Source organism: Tiliqua scincoides, chromosome 7, assembly GCF_035046505.1.
Source record: "Tiliqua scincoides isolate rTilSci1 chromosome 7, rTilSci1.hap2, whole genome shotgun sequence".
Classification (NCBI taxonomy): domain Eukaryota; kingdom Metazoa; phylum Chordata; class Lepidosauria; order Squamata; family Scincidae; genus Tiliqua; species Tiliqua scincoides.
The window spans coordinates 12349486-12366934 of NC_089827.1; the positions used below are offsets into that span (position 1 = coordinate 12349486).

Here is a 17449-nt window from a genome sequence, read left to right on the forward strand (position 1 = left end):
CAGGAGCATACCGGTAATCCATACTCTCTCCACATGCAGCCCACATGCCTTTTGTGCAATATAATTTATGTCTACTTAGGGGAGTAATTGAAAAATTCAGAATTTATGTTTCCCTCCATGTGTTTGAGGGCACTAGGCAAATTTACTTACTTAAAAATGTAACTGCCCAGAGTTTCCCAGAATGCAGACTGGGCTCCCACAAACACACAATTCTGTATAGTAATTTCATAACCATTTATGAATTATTTTAAAAGTATCTGTATCCTGTCTTTCATCTCTCGATTCATGATCTATTTTGTGTTACTTTTATAATATTTGACCTCAAAAGTCAAATCTTTGCCCCTGGTTAATTCTTTTACAAAGGAAAGCAGGTTTACGAGATTTTGAGTGTGGACTTAGGTGTTTTATATTTCAATCAAATACAATCTAAAACTAGACTATTTTACAAAGGGAACTTTAATATAACTAGTTTTTTTTAAATGGGATTTTAATTTTTTAAAAACAAAACTGATTTTTTATCCAGCCTGATTTCCAGAGGCTGATCTTTGTGTGTGTGCGTTTGATAAATTTTCAGGGGGCATTTGGCTTGGTACTCTAGTCCTAATAACCAACATGTCACTTGATGTGAAGCTTCTTCCCCATGTAGCTTGTCTTAGTCTATGCTTGTTCTTATGCTTCTTAGTGATACTGTTCTGATATTTCTTGGAATGCTTGCTGTTGAGTCTGCACATCAGTACATCTTCACAACCGAGTCTCCTGCACTTCTTCTTCAGTTTCTTCTTGCAGTGCACTGATTGCAGGCCTGGACCGGCGCTTACTTGAACTCCTGGTGTGTATTGGGAACAGCTTGGCTCGATCTGAGTGGCTGATGGCCTGTCGGAAGGAATTCTTTTCACTGAGCAGCTTCTGGATTGATTCAAACTGCCTGACTTTATTCTCTTCAATCACCTAGTAAACAGAGGTTGGCTACATTAGACTCACAGAGAGAAAAACTATACAACAATTTGTCATAGTAAAGAAAATAAAGCCATTTTATTGAATAGTATCAATAATTGCATGAATGCATTTGTATTCCATTCTTAGTCCAAGGTTACTAGTGGCACGCCTATCACATTTCATTCTTAAGTGCATGTAACTTAAGTGCCCAATCCTAACCTCGCTGGCACAACTGGGCCGAGTGGTCTATGCAATAGCAGTGCAGGTTAGGAGTAGGCTGGTGGCCTTCTCAGGGGTAAGGGGATATTTTTCCACTTATCCCAAGTAACACTTCAGTCTGCCCATTGGGGCTACTCAGATCTGTGCCAGCTAATTTGTGTAAGGCCTCCAGGCCCAGGAGGAAGGATAGAACATGGCAGTGGCCTGCTCCACTGATCCCACCCCCTCCCAGGCCTGATCCACCCATCCCCACCCAGAAACATCCCCTCCCTGCATCTGATCCATCCTCTACCCATCCTTCCACAAGTGATCAGAACAGGATTGCTCAGCAATGCCTCCCCCGCCCCACACACACACACTGATAAGGTCAGGCAGGCAAGAAGGAGGCTGAGCTCTGATGCCTCTTCCTCTTACCTACAAATTTGTTGCTGCCTCCTCCTCCCTCCTGCTTCACCCAGTCCTCTTCAAACAAACAGCATGAGTGAAGCATGCTAGGAGCAAGAGGGAGGTGGCAGTTCTGCAGTTGAAGGAAAGAAGAGGGGGGATTGCTGTGCCCCCGTCCTTGTCCACTTGGCTATTTTCCTAAGTGGCAGGATGGGTCAGGAGGAGGGTGAACAGGGGGTGGAAGCAGCAGCAAATGTGGTGGTGAGGTATGTGTGACCCAGCCCATGTGGGTTTTTTGTTTGTTTGTTTAAAAGGGGGTCATACTAGCAGAGGCAGTGAATCTGCCCTAAGTCAGGCAGCAGATCCATTCAGGCCACTCCTGCTTTATTCACAATAACAGAGCAGTAGCATAGCTAGAGGGGGGCAAAACAGTAAGTACCGCAGGTGCTGCACCATGTAAGTGGCCCCTCCCACTTGCCGTCAGAGCCATTCTGGACAGCAACATGCGAGAGATTCCATTTGGTTCAGTGACCGCCTGCCTGTTGCTGCCCAGAATGGCTCTGACAGTGAGTGGGAAGGGCGTACTGGGGCAACTGCAGTATTTACCGTTTCCCCCCCCAGTTATGCTACTGAGCAGATCCACTCAGGCCATTCCTGCTTTATTCACAATAACAGAGCACCTACGCTATTTGGTTTGTTTGCATATGAAATTATTGTAAGGTGCTACGGAATGCAAACACTGTGCTCTGATAAAGGCCTATGGGGCTGAGCATCCAAGCAACAGCTGTTACTACCCCACGTTGCACAGGAAGACTTAAGGAGATCAAGGGGACTTCTGAAAGCAGCTGTTGATACTGAATTAGGATCTGCTATTAAAAGGAAAGTCATAAATATCACCTAGCACGAGGCTGTTAGAGTGTTACAAGGGGCCCAATGATCAAAGCACATTACTCTGCTCTTATCTACATTAGCTGCCTAATTGTTTCAAAGTCCAATGTAAAGTTCTGGTATTAGTCTTCAGAGCCCCTAATAGCCTAGGGCCTGATTACTTCAAGGACAGCCTTCGCACAAACTTGTCTAAACATTAGTGTCAGTGGCCAAGACCTCCATTCCATCATTGTGTGAGATCAGACTAGCGGACAATGGTGTAGTTAAGACATCTGGCACCTGGGGAACAACAATTTTAACACCCTCCATTTTAATACCTCCCCCAATTTGAACAAAATCAAATTTAATATCTGGGTTGTCACATCTGGTTTTGTCCAGGAAGTTGTCTGAGTCACAGGGAGACCACTTGCAGCCTCCCCATACTTCAGAAGGCCAACCTGGAAGGTGCTTTTCACCTTGAGTTCGCCACTGGGAATGTGGACAGACACCCCCTCAAGGTGTGGTACCAGGAGCAATGTACCCCCTGCCCCTGTTAGCTACACCACTGCAGGTAGATACAAGACACAGGAACCAAAAACATGGAATACCCTCCCTGTGGAGGTTCATCAGGATCCCCTGTTTTCAGATGGCAATCAAAAACCTTGTTATTTCAACAAGCTTTTCCTTTCTGCTGCTTTTAGGAATTTCATGGCTGCTGGCTTTTTCTGCTGATACCTTAAAAATTCTATAACTTATTTTGGAAGGCACTTTCAATAGTTTCCAGAAAACTGAGCTATTCATTATTAGCATAAATAAAATTAAGTAGATCTTTGGATCCCAGCTGCCACGTCTAATTGTTTTTTTTAAGACGCTCACCAAAAATCGCTGGCATTCCAGTAGTGCTTCTAGTCTGTGTTCTGAGAGAATGACTGTACAGTTTGCAAAAGCTTGCTTGAGAGTTTTTTTAATCACTTGAAAGGTCCTGAAAGGTAAGGAATTTTTACAATGTGAAATGATACAATATAAAAATCCTGTTGCATGCAATAAACACTTCCATAACATTTGCTAGGATTTTTACAGCATTGTAATAGAGCAGCTATGATTCAGATGAGATAGTGCCATGACGTGTATTGCTAGAAAGTAAGCCTCACCAGTCACAATTGCTTCTTCTGGAGTATACAAACTGCAATTACTGGTGAAGCAATTGATCAATACTGAAGTTATCCCACAGTGATTATTTGTATCTATTCCTTGCTGTTTGCAGAGAAGCTTGAAGCAAATTCACATTTCCTAGGATAAACTATAGAGGGCATATTGACACCACAGATTTAAACTGGTTTCTTAGTCATTTCTTCTGCCGAGGAGAGCCAGAGAACTGTAGCTCTGTGAGTAGAAGCCAGGAATCACTAGCAGAGAAAACCGAATACCCTTACCAAACTGCCATTTCCAGGGCTCACTGGGAGAATCCACAATAGTTACATTGGGATATAACTGATATAGATTTGGTTTTGGAGGGTTATGGGGGCAAAGGTTATTACAGCAAAAATATCATACACAGTCACTTTTCTCTGAAAAAGTTTCTGTGCCTTCACATACATATATCAGTACAGGTCCAATCTTGTTATACATGGATTTTTCATACACAGATTTGACTCAACACGAATGGACACTACAAATGAGAAGGAATGTGCTGATCCCTGGAGAAGGGGGAAAAATGCATCCCTTTAAAATCAATTTTAAAAACTGCTTTTCTTACTGTTGTAAAGAGACAGTCATGCAAGTGATCATGCCATTCTTCAGCTGAGCCAGGGGTTCTAATTGCTGACTGCCTCTCTACAACAGTAAGAAAACTGTTTTAAACCACACCTGTAAAGGGATGCACTTTTTAATTTTTTTAAACTGCTTTAATTTAACACATTTTATGGTATCAGTAGGGAGTCCCAGAATCAAACTCCTGCAGATGTCGACGCACAACCTTATTCCATTAGGAGCAGTGGGTCTTTAAATCTATTTGTCCACTGTTTTTTTTTATCCACTGATCTTTTTTTTAATCTACTAAGGGTTCCGGTCCAAGTCAGAGTTGTATTAGTATAGCAAATACAAAACCAGTATTAAAATAATATTGAACATTTAGTCATATGCTATTTACTATGGAAGAAAATCAGATCAAGTATTTGTGCTGTTCTTACATAGGATCAAGATGAGCACTTGGTTCATCCAGAAGCAGAATTTTAGCTTTACTGAGAATGGATCTGGCAAGACACATCAACTGTTTATGCCCATGGCTGAGGACATAGCCACCATCCACAAGGACAAAGTCAAGTTGTCCTGGAAATTGCCCGATTACAGATTTCAGTCCAACCTGCAGGAGAAAGACAGGATGTGGTAAAAAAAACAGTGTCACACAGACTGGTTCGCTTTGTTCCAAAAATTAAATCTCTGGGCAGGATCCAAAGAACAGTGGGCTTTGCATTTTCAAATAACAGTCCCATGCTATATGGAAAACTGGTTTTGAAACTAGAGTTTCACAAACAATTTAAGAGCAAGGCAATGGGTACTGCAATCCACATTCAAAAAGAAAAGAAAAAATCCCACTGGGTATTTGCAAAATTTCTGACTTAGATCCAAAGGTATCTAATGCAAGCAGAAAGGCGTTTCCTCTGACAGATTATTTTGCAATCTCCACCACTTTTCATCAGTTTCCCCTTCTCATGCAAAATCTCACACCATTCCAGAGGACCTCAGGATGGGCTTTTCAGGGGCTGCTGTGGGCTGCAGCAGAAAGAAGGTTGCAGCAAGACTCACATAACACCGTTTATGTTTTTTACAACCCAAGTCTGTAGCAATGATTAATGTGGTTTTCAGCAGGCTTTACCTATACCTAGCCAAATTCCTACACCCAGAAGTGAGATGATGGATTGTGTGTTTGCCTGTTGGTGTTTATATTTTTTACAACCCAAGTCTGATTGTATCCTATCCTTCATTTGTACAGCATTTTTAATGTATAGCTCATCCTTTTTAGTCTGTTTTTCATAAAGGACACCATGCGCTAGACCAGGGGTGCTCAAACTTTCAACTTTAGGGATGCTGGACCTTTAATAAGTGTATAGAAGAGAGAATTTCAGCAGGTGCAGCTTGTCATCTGTGGGATGACAAGTTGCACCTGCTGCAATTCTCTCTTCTATACACTTGTTAAAGGTCCAGCATCCCTAAAGTTGAAAGTTTGAGCACCCCTGCACTAGACCACCTGTATTCTCATTTTAGAAATGGAAGTGGGGCACAAAAAGAAAATAATTTTCAAGAGACTCTGTTTGGTTGAGTTGGGATCTTCAGCCATTTGTCTCCCACGTGCATTATTGTTGTTTTTTTTTCCACTGCATTGCAGTGGCAATGAAAAATACCCGATTTAGAGCACAATCCTACTCAAAAGTAAGGCCCATCAATGGAACAGCAACAATTGCATAGAATTGCCCAATTCTGAGCTCCCCAGCACTGGCACTATGCTGGTGCTGGGTGTCACGAAAGTGCCATAAGGCACTTTTCCATCAGCAGGAGACACCCAGTGCCAGTGGAGAGGCCAGCATCAGTCAGCACTGAGCCTCAGTGCCGGAAGAATGCTGGTGGAGCTCCTGGCAATAAGTATCCCAGCCAAGCAATGGAAAGGCTTTTCGGGGTGGGGGGAGGGTGGGGAAGGTAGGAAGGAGCAGAAGTGGACAGGGGAAGGGAGGGCTGGTGGGTGGATCAGGCCCAGGAGGTGACGGGGCGGAGGCACAGTGGCAGAGGCTGCCGCCAAATCCTATCCCCCCCCTCTGAAGCTGCAGTGCCCCACACGGGTATCCTCAGTTCTGTGCCAGCTAAAAAGCTAGCACGGCTCCAAGAAGACCCAATGGGGCTACCAGGGCTCTACACAGGGTAAGGGAACCAATGTCCTCTTACCACAAGGAGACCTCCAGCAGCTTCCCTAGCTCCACAGGACACAGCAGTGGCCATTTCAGTGCCGCTGTATTGCTGGGTACCCGGGAAGTTTAGGACTGGACAATAAGACAGATTATTATACATTCAGTACCACCAAGACTTAGGCCTACTTTATTTGTCAAAATATTCTGGGTTAGCTATTACTGTAAAGCAGGGGTGCTCAATAGGTGGATCGCGATCTACCGGTAGATCGCGAGGCAAAATGAGTAGATCGCGGAGTGCCGACCCCCGCCTTCAGGTGCCTCTGGGAGGAAACGCCGGGAGTAAGGCCCATTGTACTCAATGGGGCTTACTCCCAGGTAAGTGTGGCTAGGATTGCAGCCTCACAGCCTAATCCTAGGCATGTCTACTCAGGAGTAAGTCCTGTTATACTCAGTGGGGCTCAAGGTACACCAACATACACTGTACACATAAATGTTATATGTTATGATGGCGTGAACATTGTAAAAAAAAACTCTGGTAGATCTCCGTGCCTTGCTGGGTTTCAAAGTAGCTCTCGAGCCAAAAAAGTGTGAGCACCCCTGCTGTAAAGGACTATAGCCACTTCGTATCTTGTGCACTGTACTGGGAATCCCTGCCCTTCATGTTAAAGGAAGATGGCTGAGATCAAAATATCTTTTATTAGTATGGTTTTATAAGTGCATGGCCATAGAGTTTTTCATGACCAGATTCCCACCCCCATATTAAACAAAAAAAAAAAAAAAACCTGATATAAAAACACCTTGCTTTTGAAATTTCCCTGAGTTACAAAAGCAGTCTGTAGTAAAGTAATGGCTACAGAAGTGCTCTTCATAAAACATAAATCCAAAGTCCTGTTGGGCACATGGAACTCCTTGTACAGGTCTCTGAACCCTGGCTGTCTGGCATCGAAACTATGGCTGCTAGGTTACCGTGAACAAAAACCACAATATTAAAGCAAGAGGGAACAAAACAGAACACTGAGATGCCATCGTTGGAATGCCGAGGGCACAAAGGTATGCCCTCCACCCCTTCTGTCAGACATAAGCTAATATTATAAATGAGACATCTTATCTGTGAACAGTATCAAGTGCAATTATACCAGTCATCACAGAAATAGTTGCTTCGTGAAAACAGAGAATACCAACTGTAGTTCAAATCTTGTTTTAATTTTAAAACAAAAGGTCAGGAGTAGTTTCTACGGTGTGTGTGTACTTCACCAATTTACCACAACTGTACTGTGCTAAAGTATTAACTCTGTGGCAAGCGATTCCCTTAACTGGTCATCTACTACATTTTTAAATGCCTGTGGTAGTCAAATGGTTAGTAAAGAATAGCATTAAGAACATAAGAAGAGTCCCACTGGATCAGGCCAAAGGCCCATCTAGTCCAGTTTCTTGTATCTCACAGTGGCCCATCAGATGCCTCAGGGAGCACACAAACCAACAAGAGACCTGCATCCTGGTGCTACTCCCTTGCACCAGGTATTTTGAGGTAGCCTACTTCTAGAACCATGGGGTTGCATATAACCATCATTAACTTGTGATGGACTTTTCCTCCAGAAATTTGTCCATTCCCCTTTTAAAGGCATCTAGGCCAGATGCCAGCATCACATCCTGTGGCAAGGAGTTCCACAGACTAATTACATACAGGATAAAGAAACATTTTCTTTTGTCTGTAATTTAACTCTCCCAATTTTAGTGGATGTTTAGTGGATCTGGTTCTGATGTTGTGTGAGACAGAAAAGAATATCCCTCTGTCCACTGTATTCATCCCCTGTATAATATTGTATGTCTCGGTCATGTCCCCCCTCAGTCGCCTTTTTTCTAGACTGAAGAGCCCCAAACACTGTAGCCTTTCCTCGTAAGGGAAGTGCGCCAGCCTACTAATCATTTTGGTCACTCTCTTCTGCACCTTTTCCATTTCCACTATAACTTTTTTGAGATGCGGCGACCAGAACAGGAAGCAATACTCCCAAGTTTGGCCTTACCACTGAATTGTACAATGGCATTTACTTTATTGTTTTATTCTCAATATCTTTTCTAATGATCCCAAACATGGTATTACCCTTCTTCACCACCGCCACACATTAGGTTGACACTTTCAACAAGCTGTCAACCAACACCCCAAGATCTCTCTCCTGATTTGCCACAGACAGCTCAGAACTCATTAGCCTATATATGAAGTTTTGATTTTTTGTTCCAATTTGTATTGCTTTACACTTACTTACATTGAAACGCATCTGCCATTTTGCTGCCCATTATCTGAGTTCGAAGAAAGCCTTCTGGAGCTCTTCACGATCCCTTCTCGTCTTCACCACTTGAAAAAGTTTAGTGTTATCTGCAAACTTGGCCACCTTAACCTTGTCTCCAGGTCATTTATGAACAAGGTGAAAAGCACCAGTCCCAGGACAGATCCTTGGGGCACATGGCTTTTCACCTCTCTCCATTGTGAAAATTTCCCACTGACACCCACTCTGTTTCCTGGTCTTCAACCAGTTCCTAACCCATAAGAGGACCTGCCTTCTTATTCCCTGACTGTGGAGTTTTCTCAGCAACCTTTGACTGTGTCAAATGCCTTCTGAAAATCCAGATATATAACATCCACAGGTTTGCCAGCATTCACATGCCTTTTCAGATAATTCTAAAAGGTTCATGAGCAAGACTTACCCTTACAGAAGCCATGCTGATTCTCCCTCAGCAAAGCTTGTTCATCTATGTGTTTTAAGTTTTTATCCCTGATGAGAGATTCTTTCAATTAGATTCAGAGGGGATTCTAATGTGGAACTGACAGCAGTACAGAGCTACAAAGTTAGGGAAAAAATTAAAGCCCCTAACATACTATGAGACAATGCAGATGTTGTGACATTCACAACTGCTCCGGTGACCTAGAGCATTGCAAACATACCGTAAAGCACATTTGCAACTCCTCTAGAGTCAGCAGCACCAGTGGAAAGGCCTGCATTGGCCCGCCAGCACTGCATTCAGTCCCAGGACTGCAGACGGATGTGAGTTTTGAGCCATGGTAAGGGGCTGGAGATAGTGGAATAGGGGCCCAATCCTATCCAGTTTTCCAGTGCTGGTGCAGTTGTGCCAGTGGGGTGTGAGCTGCATCCCATGGTGGAGGGGCATTCACTGGAGACTTCTCAAGGTATGGGAACATGTGTTCCCTGTCCACGGGGCTGCATTGTGGCTACACTGGAGCTGGAAAGTTAGATTGGATTGTGCCCTGGGGGTGTTCCAGAGATGGAGAGGCAGCATTTTTGGGTGGGAAGGGTGAAATGGGGGTAGGACAGGCCTGGGCAGGATCAGAATGGGGGCAGGATCAGTGGAGAGCGCACACTGTATCCTAACCCCCAACCTAGTTTGCCCATGTTACATAAAAGCACAAGAAAAACATACTGAATCAAAATGAATATCTAAGACTGCAATCTTATGCAAACTTTCCAGCGAGTAAGTTCCGCTGAATACAATGGGACACTTAAAAGTAACCAATACATAAGATGTTGCTGTAAATTTGGCAGTTGTTTACACTGTGCGTTTCTTAACGAGGCTGTAATTTCCGAAGGAATGGGAATAAGGTCTGTTATACAACAGCTTACCATATATGAACAACGAGGTTAATGAATCAAGTTGCAGCCCAATGTATGGCACGTACTTCCCATTTGACGACCCAAGATCTAACTTAAAATTTAAACAACAAAGATTGTGATTTCTACCTCCTCAGCAACTTTCCATAATTCTTCATCACTCCATTGTCCATACGGATCCAAGTTTTTCCGAAATGATCCAGAAAATATGAACACTTTCTGTGGAAGAAAAAGAAAAATTGACAATATCTGGCAACCAGAAAGAACACGCCTATCCAATGTCCAGTTTATGAATTCTTCCCAAAGCAATCTATTGCATTGTTTGTTGGATTGCATTGTTGCATTGTTTGTTGCACACTTTCCAAGTCCCTGAGAAGTTCCTGGGCAGTACTAGCATCCTTCGGATGAAAGTGAAATAGAGGCATTTTGCACCTTCATAATATTTAATTTATTTACAAAATTATAGTGGGTCCACTGTAACCGCGGATTCAGGACTCACAGATTTCATCATACGCGGGTCCCTGAACCTGCGGGTTGGACCCACATGAACCCTCCAGAGGCATCCAGAGCTGCACTCCAGTCGCCTTTGAAGGGTGTTTTGAGTGCTGGGGTTTTTGGTTTTTCAGGAAATGTATGTGATGTTTTAGGCAGCATGAGACCCCCCTCAGCCCTCAGAACACCCTTTGGAGGCAGCAAGAGCACAGTTTCAGTCACCTCAAGAGGATTATAAGGTCCCTGAAACCCACAGAGTTCATCATTCATGGGTTTCCTTACAGGGCGGGGTCCTGGAATGGAACCCCTGCAGATAACACAGGATGCCCTATACAGGCAGAGCATAAGCAGTGATAAATAAGGCAACAGATCCACTACCCCATATCAGATTCCCCAGAAAGACATTGCACAACCAAAATGCTTTAATTCACAGATCCAATTATCTGGGCATTTCCATATTGGCATGTTTAGTCTAGGATGGCTACACTTTGTTCACTCACTCCTTACATGTGTACAGGGAATACTAACTCTTTACAAAGAATACTAATCCTAACTCTTATCCATCCATTGTGCTCCTGCATTTCCCCCCTGTATTTCCCCCCAGCTTACAGCATCACATTTATTAAGACAAAAAGCTTTAATGTAGCAGCACACTAACCACAGGTGTGGACTGTTAGTGCTACTCTTCCATCTTTTTCTGAGAGAATCAATAGACTATAAAAGAAGCAGGAAGGATAAAAGGGGGCAAGTCAGGCCCCTAAAACATGCGGTGCAGAAAGACCTGTGGTGCAAAAACCTATGGTACAGAAAGAACACTGCATTCTGCACGACTCCAAGCAAAAAAGCAGCAATTGGATGGCACTGCAAGGTCCAGCTGCAAGTGCCCCCATTCCTACACTACACACACACTTTCTCCCCTTTAACTGAAGAAGAGGGCTGTTGCCTACAAGCTTTCATTCAGATTTCCAATTATCTTCTAACCCAGGGATGTCAAGCTCATTTCATTATAGCGAGCTGAATAGCATTCATGGCGCCTACTGAGGGCCTAAAGTGACCTCGTTAAGCAGGAAGTGATGTCATTAAGCTGATGATAGCCAGGAATAAGCACTTTTTTTCCTGAAGTAGGAACACTTCCACTGCAAATGACAGAAGAGAAAATAGGCAAATCTTGATCACATCATTTCACAGCTGAGCAGCTGAGAAGTGTTTGAGAGAGCTCAGTTATAATGGGGGCCAGATGAAGAGCTTCTGGGGGCCGCATCTGACCCGCAGGCCTTATTTTTGACACCCCTAACTGTTGGCTTCCTTTGACAACACAGACAATTCTGGGCTATTGACCAGCATCTGACAAAAAGTGTAGTCTGTCAGCAGCTTGTCATTATGAAGGTCAGAACACATGATCTGGCATAAATTAGCTGACAACTGAAATAGGGGAAACTCTGCTGCAGCCCACATGACAGTATCCCAGAAATCCCACCCATATTGTGGGACTTAGGGCCCAATCCTTAGAGCCCAATCAACTTAGGGCCCAATCAAAATTTCCAGTGCTGATGCAGCCATGCCAATGAGGTGTGTGCTGCATCCTACAATCAGGGGACAATCACAGAAGCCTCCTCAAGGTAAAGGAACATTACCTTGGGGTTGTGTTGTGGCTGCATTGGCACTGAGAAGTTGGATAGAATTGGACCCACAGTCATATCCTCCATTATAATTGGACCCACAGTCATATCCACCAGGATGAGCGCAATTACCGCATGTAAATGTATGGACAGGGTTTCAGCTTAGGAACGTGAAACAGCTATGAGCGCAATCCTAATCAACTTTCCAGCACTGGCATAGCTGTGCCAGTGGGGCATATGCTGCATCCTGCAGTTGGGGGGCAGCCACAGAGGCCTCCTCAATAATAATAATAATAATACAGGTATTTATATACCGCCTTTCTTGGTCTTTATTCAAGACTTTATTCAAGGCTGTTTACATAGGCAGGCTTATTTAAATCCCCGTAGGGATTTTTACAAATGAAAGAAGGTTCTTTCTTTCAAGAACCACAACATTCAGGTGTTTCTCTCTGATCTGGTTTCACATTCTGGCCTCCATCCTCCCACGCTCAAAGCTCCCACGCTCAAGGAAAGGCAATGTTCGTTCCCTTAGCAGTGCAAGTTACATTGCCCTTATGTCAGTGCTGGAAAGTTGGTTAGGATTGTGGCCTATGCCTGCTATGACAGACCTACAGAAACTCTGCTTATATTACAGGTATTTGACAGAACTGCATCACAGAACAGTGCTGTGAGTTTGGCTGTGATTTTTGTGGCTTCATTCTACTTTTCCTGAACGTTTTCTCCCATGGTTCCAAGACCACACTCTGCCTCCCCAACAACAGCTTCCGTGAACTATCTCACTACATTAGTGAAGCAAGACACCTTTTCACTCACGCGTAATAGCAAGCATACAACAAGCTTTGATGGATGAAAATGGCAACAATAATCAGTTCATGCAGAAGCCTTGCACAACTGAAGATATGAAGGAAGATGTGGTTGGTCTGTGGAACTCCTTGCCACAGGATGTGGTGACGGCATCTGGCCTAGATGCCTTTAAAAGGGGATTGGACAAGTTTCTGGAGGAAAAATCCATTACGGGCTACAAGCCATGATGTGTATGTGCAACCTCCTGATTTTAGAAATGGACTATGTCAGAAGGCCAGATGCAAGGGAGGGCACCAGGATGAGGTCTCTTGTTATCTGGTGTACTCCTTGGGGCATTTGGTGGGCCGCTTTGAGATACAGGAAGCTGGACTAGATGCGCCTATGGCCTGATCCAGTGGGGCTGTTCTTATGACAAGCATTCTTTTTTGCTCTTTCTTGTATTATGGGAATGGAGGGGATAGATTTAGATTCCTTAACTTTAAGATGACCTATCTACCCCTTTTCTCCTCCCAACCCTCACTGAAGCCAGTAAAGATAGTTGCCTTTTGTTTCTAAGGAACTAAAAAAGAATTTTGCTTCCTCCCAACCTGTACAAACTCATGAGATCGTGGTTTAGGAGAAAAAAACGACACTGCCAAAATTCAATATTTACTTAGTTTCTTTGAGCAGTGTGACGAGTGTGAGAGACTTTGTATTGACAGGAATGACTTATTCTACTTCAAATGACAGTAACTCTTTTACAACTCTGTTCTAAGGTGACACAAATCTGACACTTGCTGTGTCACCAGGGAACTTGGCAGAATTTCCTACCAGAAGGAATGAATGGCGCTCCTTGCATTGTGTACAGAGAACAAACAATGGCAATCAGGAAAGACTGAGATTCAGTGATTTCCCTTTCCCTCATCCCCTTTGTTTTTCTAAAGGGAAAAAAAGATAATGTAGTTACTTGAGCCAGTAGCGGACCTGCCCTTGAGGCGTCCCAGGGCAAAGGTCCACGATGCTGCCCTCCAATGTGAAGCCAATCCCACCCCACTCATCTGCAGCGCAACAGAGTCTCGTGTAGCTTCAGGACGCACCGGGGAAATCATCTGAGGCTTCCCCGCAATCTTAAACCGTAATTCCGGTACAGTTTCCAACCATGTCAGGAGCCTCAGAAGGCTTCCCGCACTGTCCTAGAGACACATGCATGGGGCATTTGCCCCACTCTCTTAATGGTAGGTCCACTACCAACGAGTTCATATAGAACTATAACAAACAAAATATGATGGCAGCAAAGCACCCTACATATGACTTATTAACCTGTGAGATGACAAGCTGCACTTGCTGAAATTTCTTCTTCTACGCAATTATTAAAGGTTCAGGTGCCCTAAAGCAGAAAGGCTGAAAGTTGAAATCCGTATGAGAGCCTCTGTATAGCTTCCCTTTTCTGTCTTCTTGTTTTCTACCTCTGTAACGATCGCAGTTACTTATTTGCACCTGTAAAGTTCTTAACTACGGTCTTTATGCTATTTGTGGGACTGCTTTAATCCCTGAGTTTTGCTAATAATACTAATACAGTACTGTCAATCCTAAACAGCTCTCAACAAAACAATTTAAATTGAATCCCAGACCAATGTTGCAGATTATTTATTTGGTAACATTTTTGTTAGCAAATTGCGTGGCGCATAGATTAATGCAACTAGGTGTGACAAGGATGGAGCCTGAGAGGCACCTCCCCTAGGTGCTATGCCAAGGTGCTATGCCAAGGGGGGCTCATGACTACCCCTCAGGCTCTGCCCTAGTTTCGGAGGTGGTGCTGAAAGGCCCTGCATTCCTTCTCCTTCAAGAGGAAGCCTCCACAGAAGAAGGAACAGGGGGGGGGGTGCAAAGCCACTTCAGCAAGTGCTCCCTTCTCCGGGGAAAACTCAGAAATGACATCACAACATCACGTGACATTGTGATTACACCTTTACATTACACCTTTGTGCATAATTTACATGTCTATCCCTAGTAAAAGAAAAACCACAGAAAGCAAGGGAGAGAAAGAGATGTTTAATGTTTGTTTCCTCATGTTCTTTGCTGGTTTCTTAAAATTAGTGGTACCAGGTGGTTACGTTACTTAGTTCTCCGCCTCAGGGTTAGCTTCTCAAGATAACTTGAGAACTTGAGATTACCTGGGTGTGGTAGTACTAATGCAAAAGCAGAAACTGCCTGGCGTAGCTCAGTTTACACTTGGTTTGCTATATATTCAGCTAATGAAGTAAATAAAGAGCAAAGAAAACTTAACAAACCAGTTTTCAGAAAAGACATGGACACCTTCATAAAACCTGTAATATCGCTTAACAAGGGTTGTCCAGGGATGCATAAAATATCATATGGGCAGGCATTGGATCAGCTCACAGCCCTGCAAATGCTGTTCCTTTTTTAAATGCAGACCTTTTAAAAAGTGCTCATTTATCACTGTGAATTTAGAACACCATTTCCTCATTTTGGTCTGGCAAACATTTAACTGATATCACATGTGAAAATTTGGAATCGACTGACTAAAGATATAAGTCAGACAGATTGTGGAACTTGTGACTGGAAGTATACATGGAGTTGCTTGTGTCTGAAAGCCTGTTCATGGGTCATCACACCACAGGGGAATTTCCAGGATCCTTATGCATTCATTGTGGCACTGATAATTGTCTGAAACTGTTCCAATGCTCATGTTAACAGAAAAGCATTCGCATGGGAATCATTCTGTAACTGATGCCTTCGGCCACCTAAGGTTTACTACTGATGTTGAGATCACAGAATCTGCACATTGGGAGTTGGACTTAAGACCTGGAAGATCCAGGTTCAAATCCCTGTGCAACCGTAAAGCTTCCTGGGCAACCTTGGGCCTGCCACTATCTCTCAGCCTCACTTACCTCACAGGGCTGTTGCAAGGGCAAAAAGGAGGAGAGGAACTATGTAAACCACCCTGAGCTTGTTGGAGGAAAAGCAGTATAAAAATGTGAATAAACAAAAACCCAAACAATTTTTATAATGCAAACTTATGCATGGCTACTCAGAAGTAAGCCCCACTATGTTCAATGGGATTTACTCCCACGCAAGTGTTTACAGGCCAGCCTGCTGAAGTAGGACTGATGCCTTACACACTTCGGTTACCCAACTGTATCTTTCCTTAACTTGTGTGAGTTTGACAGTGCCTGTTCCTGTTGTACAACAATACATATCAAGAAGATTTCTTAGAAAAAGATGAAGGAGTCGTAAGAGGCCAGAGCAGCTATTTTCAACCACTATGCTGTGGCACACTGATGTGACGAGAATGGTCCACAGGTGTGCTGCAGGAGTTTAGAGGAGGGTCATTTATTTATTTATTTATTTGTTTGTTTGTTTTCCACATTTTTTACTGCCCTACCTCCAAAGAGCTCAGGGCGGTGTACACAGCAGCTCCCCTCCATTTGTGATCACAAGAACCCTGTGAGGTAGGCGAGGATGAGAGAAAGTGACTGGCCCAACGTCACCCAGGAAGTTTCGTGGCTGAGAGGGGATTTGAACCTGGATCTTCCAGGTCTAACACCACCTCCCAAACCACTACGCCCCCCACTGGCAGTGTGGTGTGCTTTGTCAATTGTCAAAAAAATATGTTGTGCCTTGAAAATGTTAGCGCCGGTTCCGTGTGCCATGTGAAGAAGGTTGAAAACTGCTGGGCTGGAGGCACATGTTTTCATATAAGCACATAAGAAGAGCTGTGATGAATCAGCCCAAAGGCCCATCTAGTCCAGCATCTTGTTTCCCACAGTGACTAAGAATGGGTAGATACATACGGGGGGGGGGGGAAACCCCTGAAAGCATCAAGTTGCATTTGCGCAGTTTGATAAGTAGTGTTCTAGAAGCGCAACGTGACCACAACAATCTCAGTGTGACTCTGTTTTCAAGTTCTTTGGCTCAGTCCTTGGTCAGAGGATTCTCCTGCAGTTTTTTGTTCAATTGCACATAGGGAGAAAGAATTGTTTAAAACTGGCTTGTTTAGAATTGCCAGGTGCTTTTTCTCCTGCCAGAGGAAAGCTATCTATGTTGTAAAGTCTAATCCTATTGGGCCTCGCTGCCAGCAGATGCGCATTCCATGGGCAGCAACTGCTGTGTAAGCAGTAAAGAGCTTTCCAGCAGCACACTGAGCAGTGTGCTGTCGGGACACCACCAGGAAGACTGGAGTCTTCCCACATGTGTCACTGGCTCTCCCATGCCCACTAGAGCAGGAAAGCCAGCAGGGGGGGCTGGAGGGAGGACGGAACTGGGGCAGGGAGGGGCAAAGCTGGGTGGGGAAGGGATTAATGGGCTGAGGAGGCTGCGGGAGGGGGTGAATCCTATCCCTCCCAACAACAGCCTCCCTCTCCTCTTTTTCCCCATGGAGTTGTGCTAGTGAAATTGCTAGCACAGGTATGAGGAGACCCATTGAGGAGCAGGAGGCTTATGCAATGGTAGAGGGATTTAAATCCCCTTTCTCTGCTGAAGCCTTCCAATCCCCCCCTCCCACTGAATACAGTGCACCTGTTTTTGGCACAGCCACACTAACAGGGGGGTGGGAGGACAGGATTAAATCTGACGTAGAAGGCAAAAGCTAGGAATCAAAATATTC

At 44.1% G+C, this 17449-nt stretch overlaps 1 protein-coding gene across 1 annotated transcript in view; it reads right to left on the minus strand.

The window, feature by feature from the left end:
* Positions 1-741: 741 nt before the first annotated feature.
* CFTR (CF transmembrane conductance regulator) overlaps positions 742-17449 on the minus strand; it is a 93409-nt gene continuing 76701 nt past the window's right edge. Inside the window, exons 24-27 of the mRNA XM_066633666.1 lie at positions 10058-10147; positions 4596-4768; positions 3283-3388; positions 742-948 (exon numbers count right to left, since the gene is read on the minus strand). Of these exons, the coding sequence (XP_066489763.1) occupies positions 742-948; positions 3283-3388; positions 4596-4768; positions 10058-10147 (576 nt within the window). The remainder of the gene's footprint in view (positions 949-3282; positions 3389-4595; positions 4769-10057; positions 10148-17449) is intronic.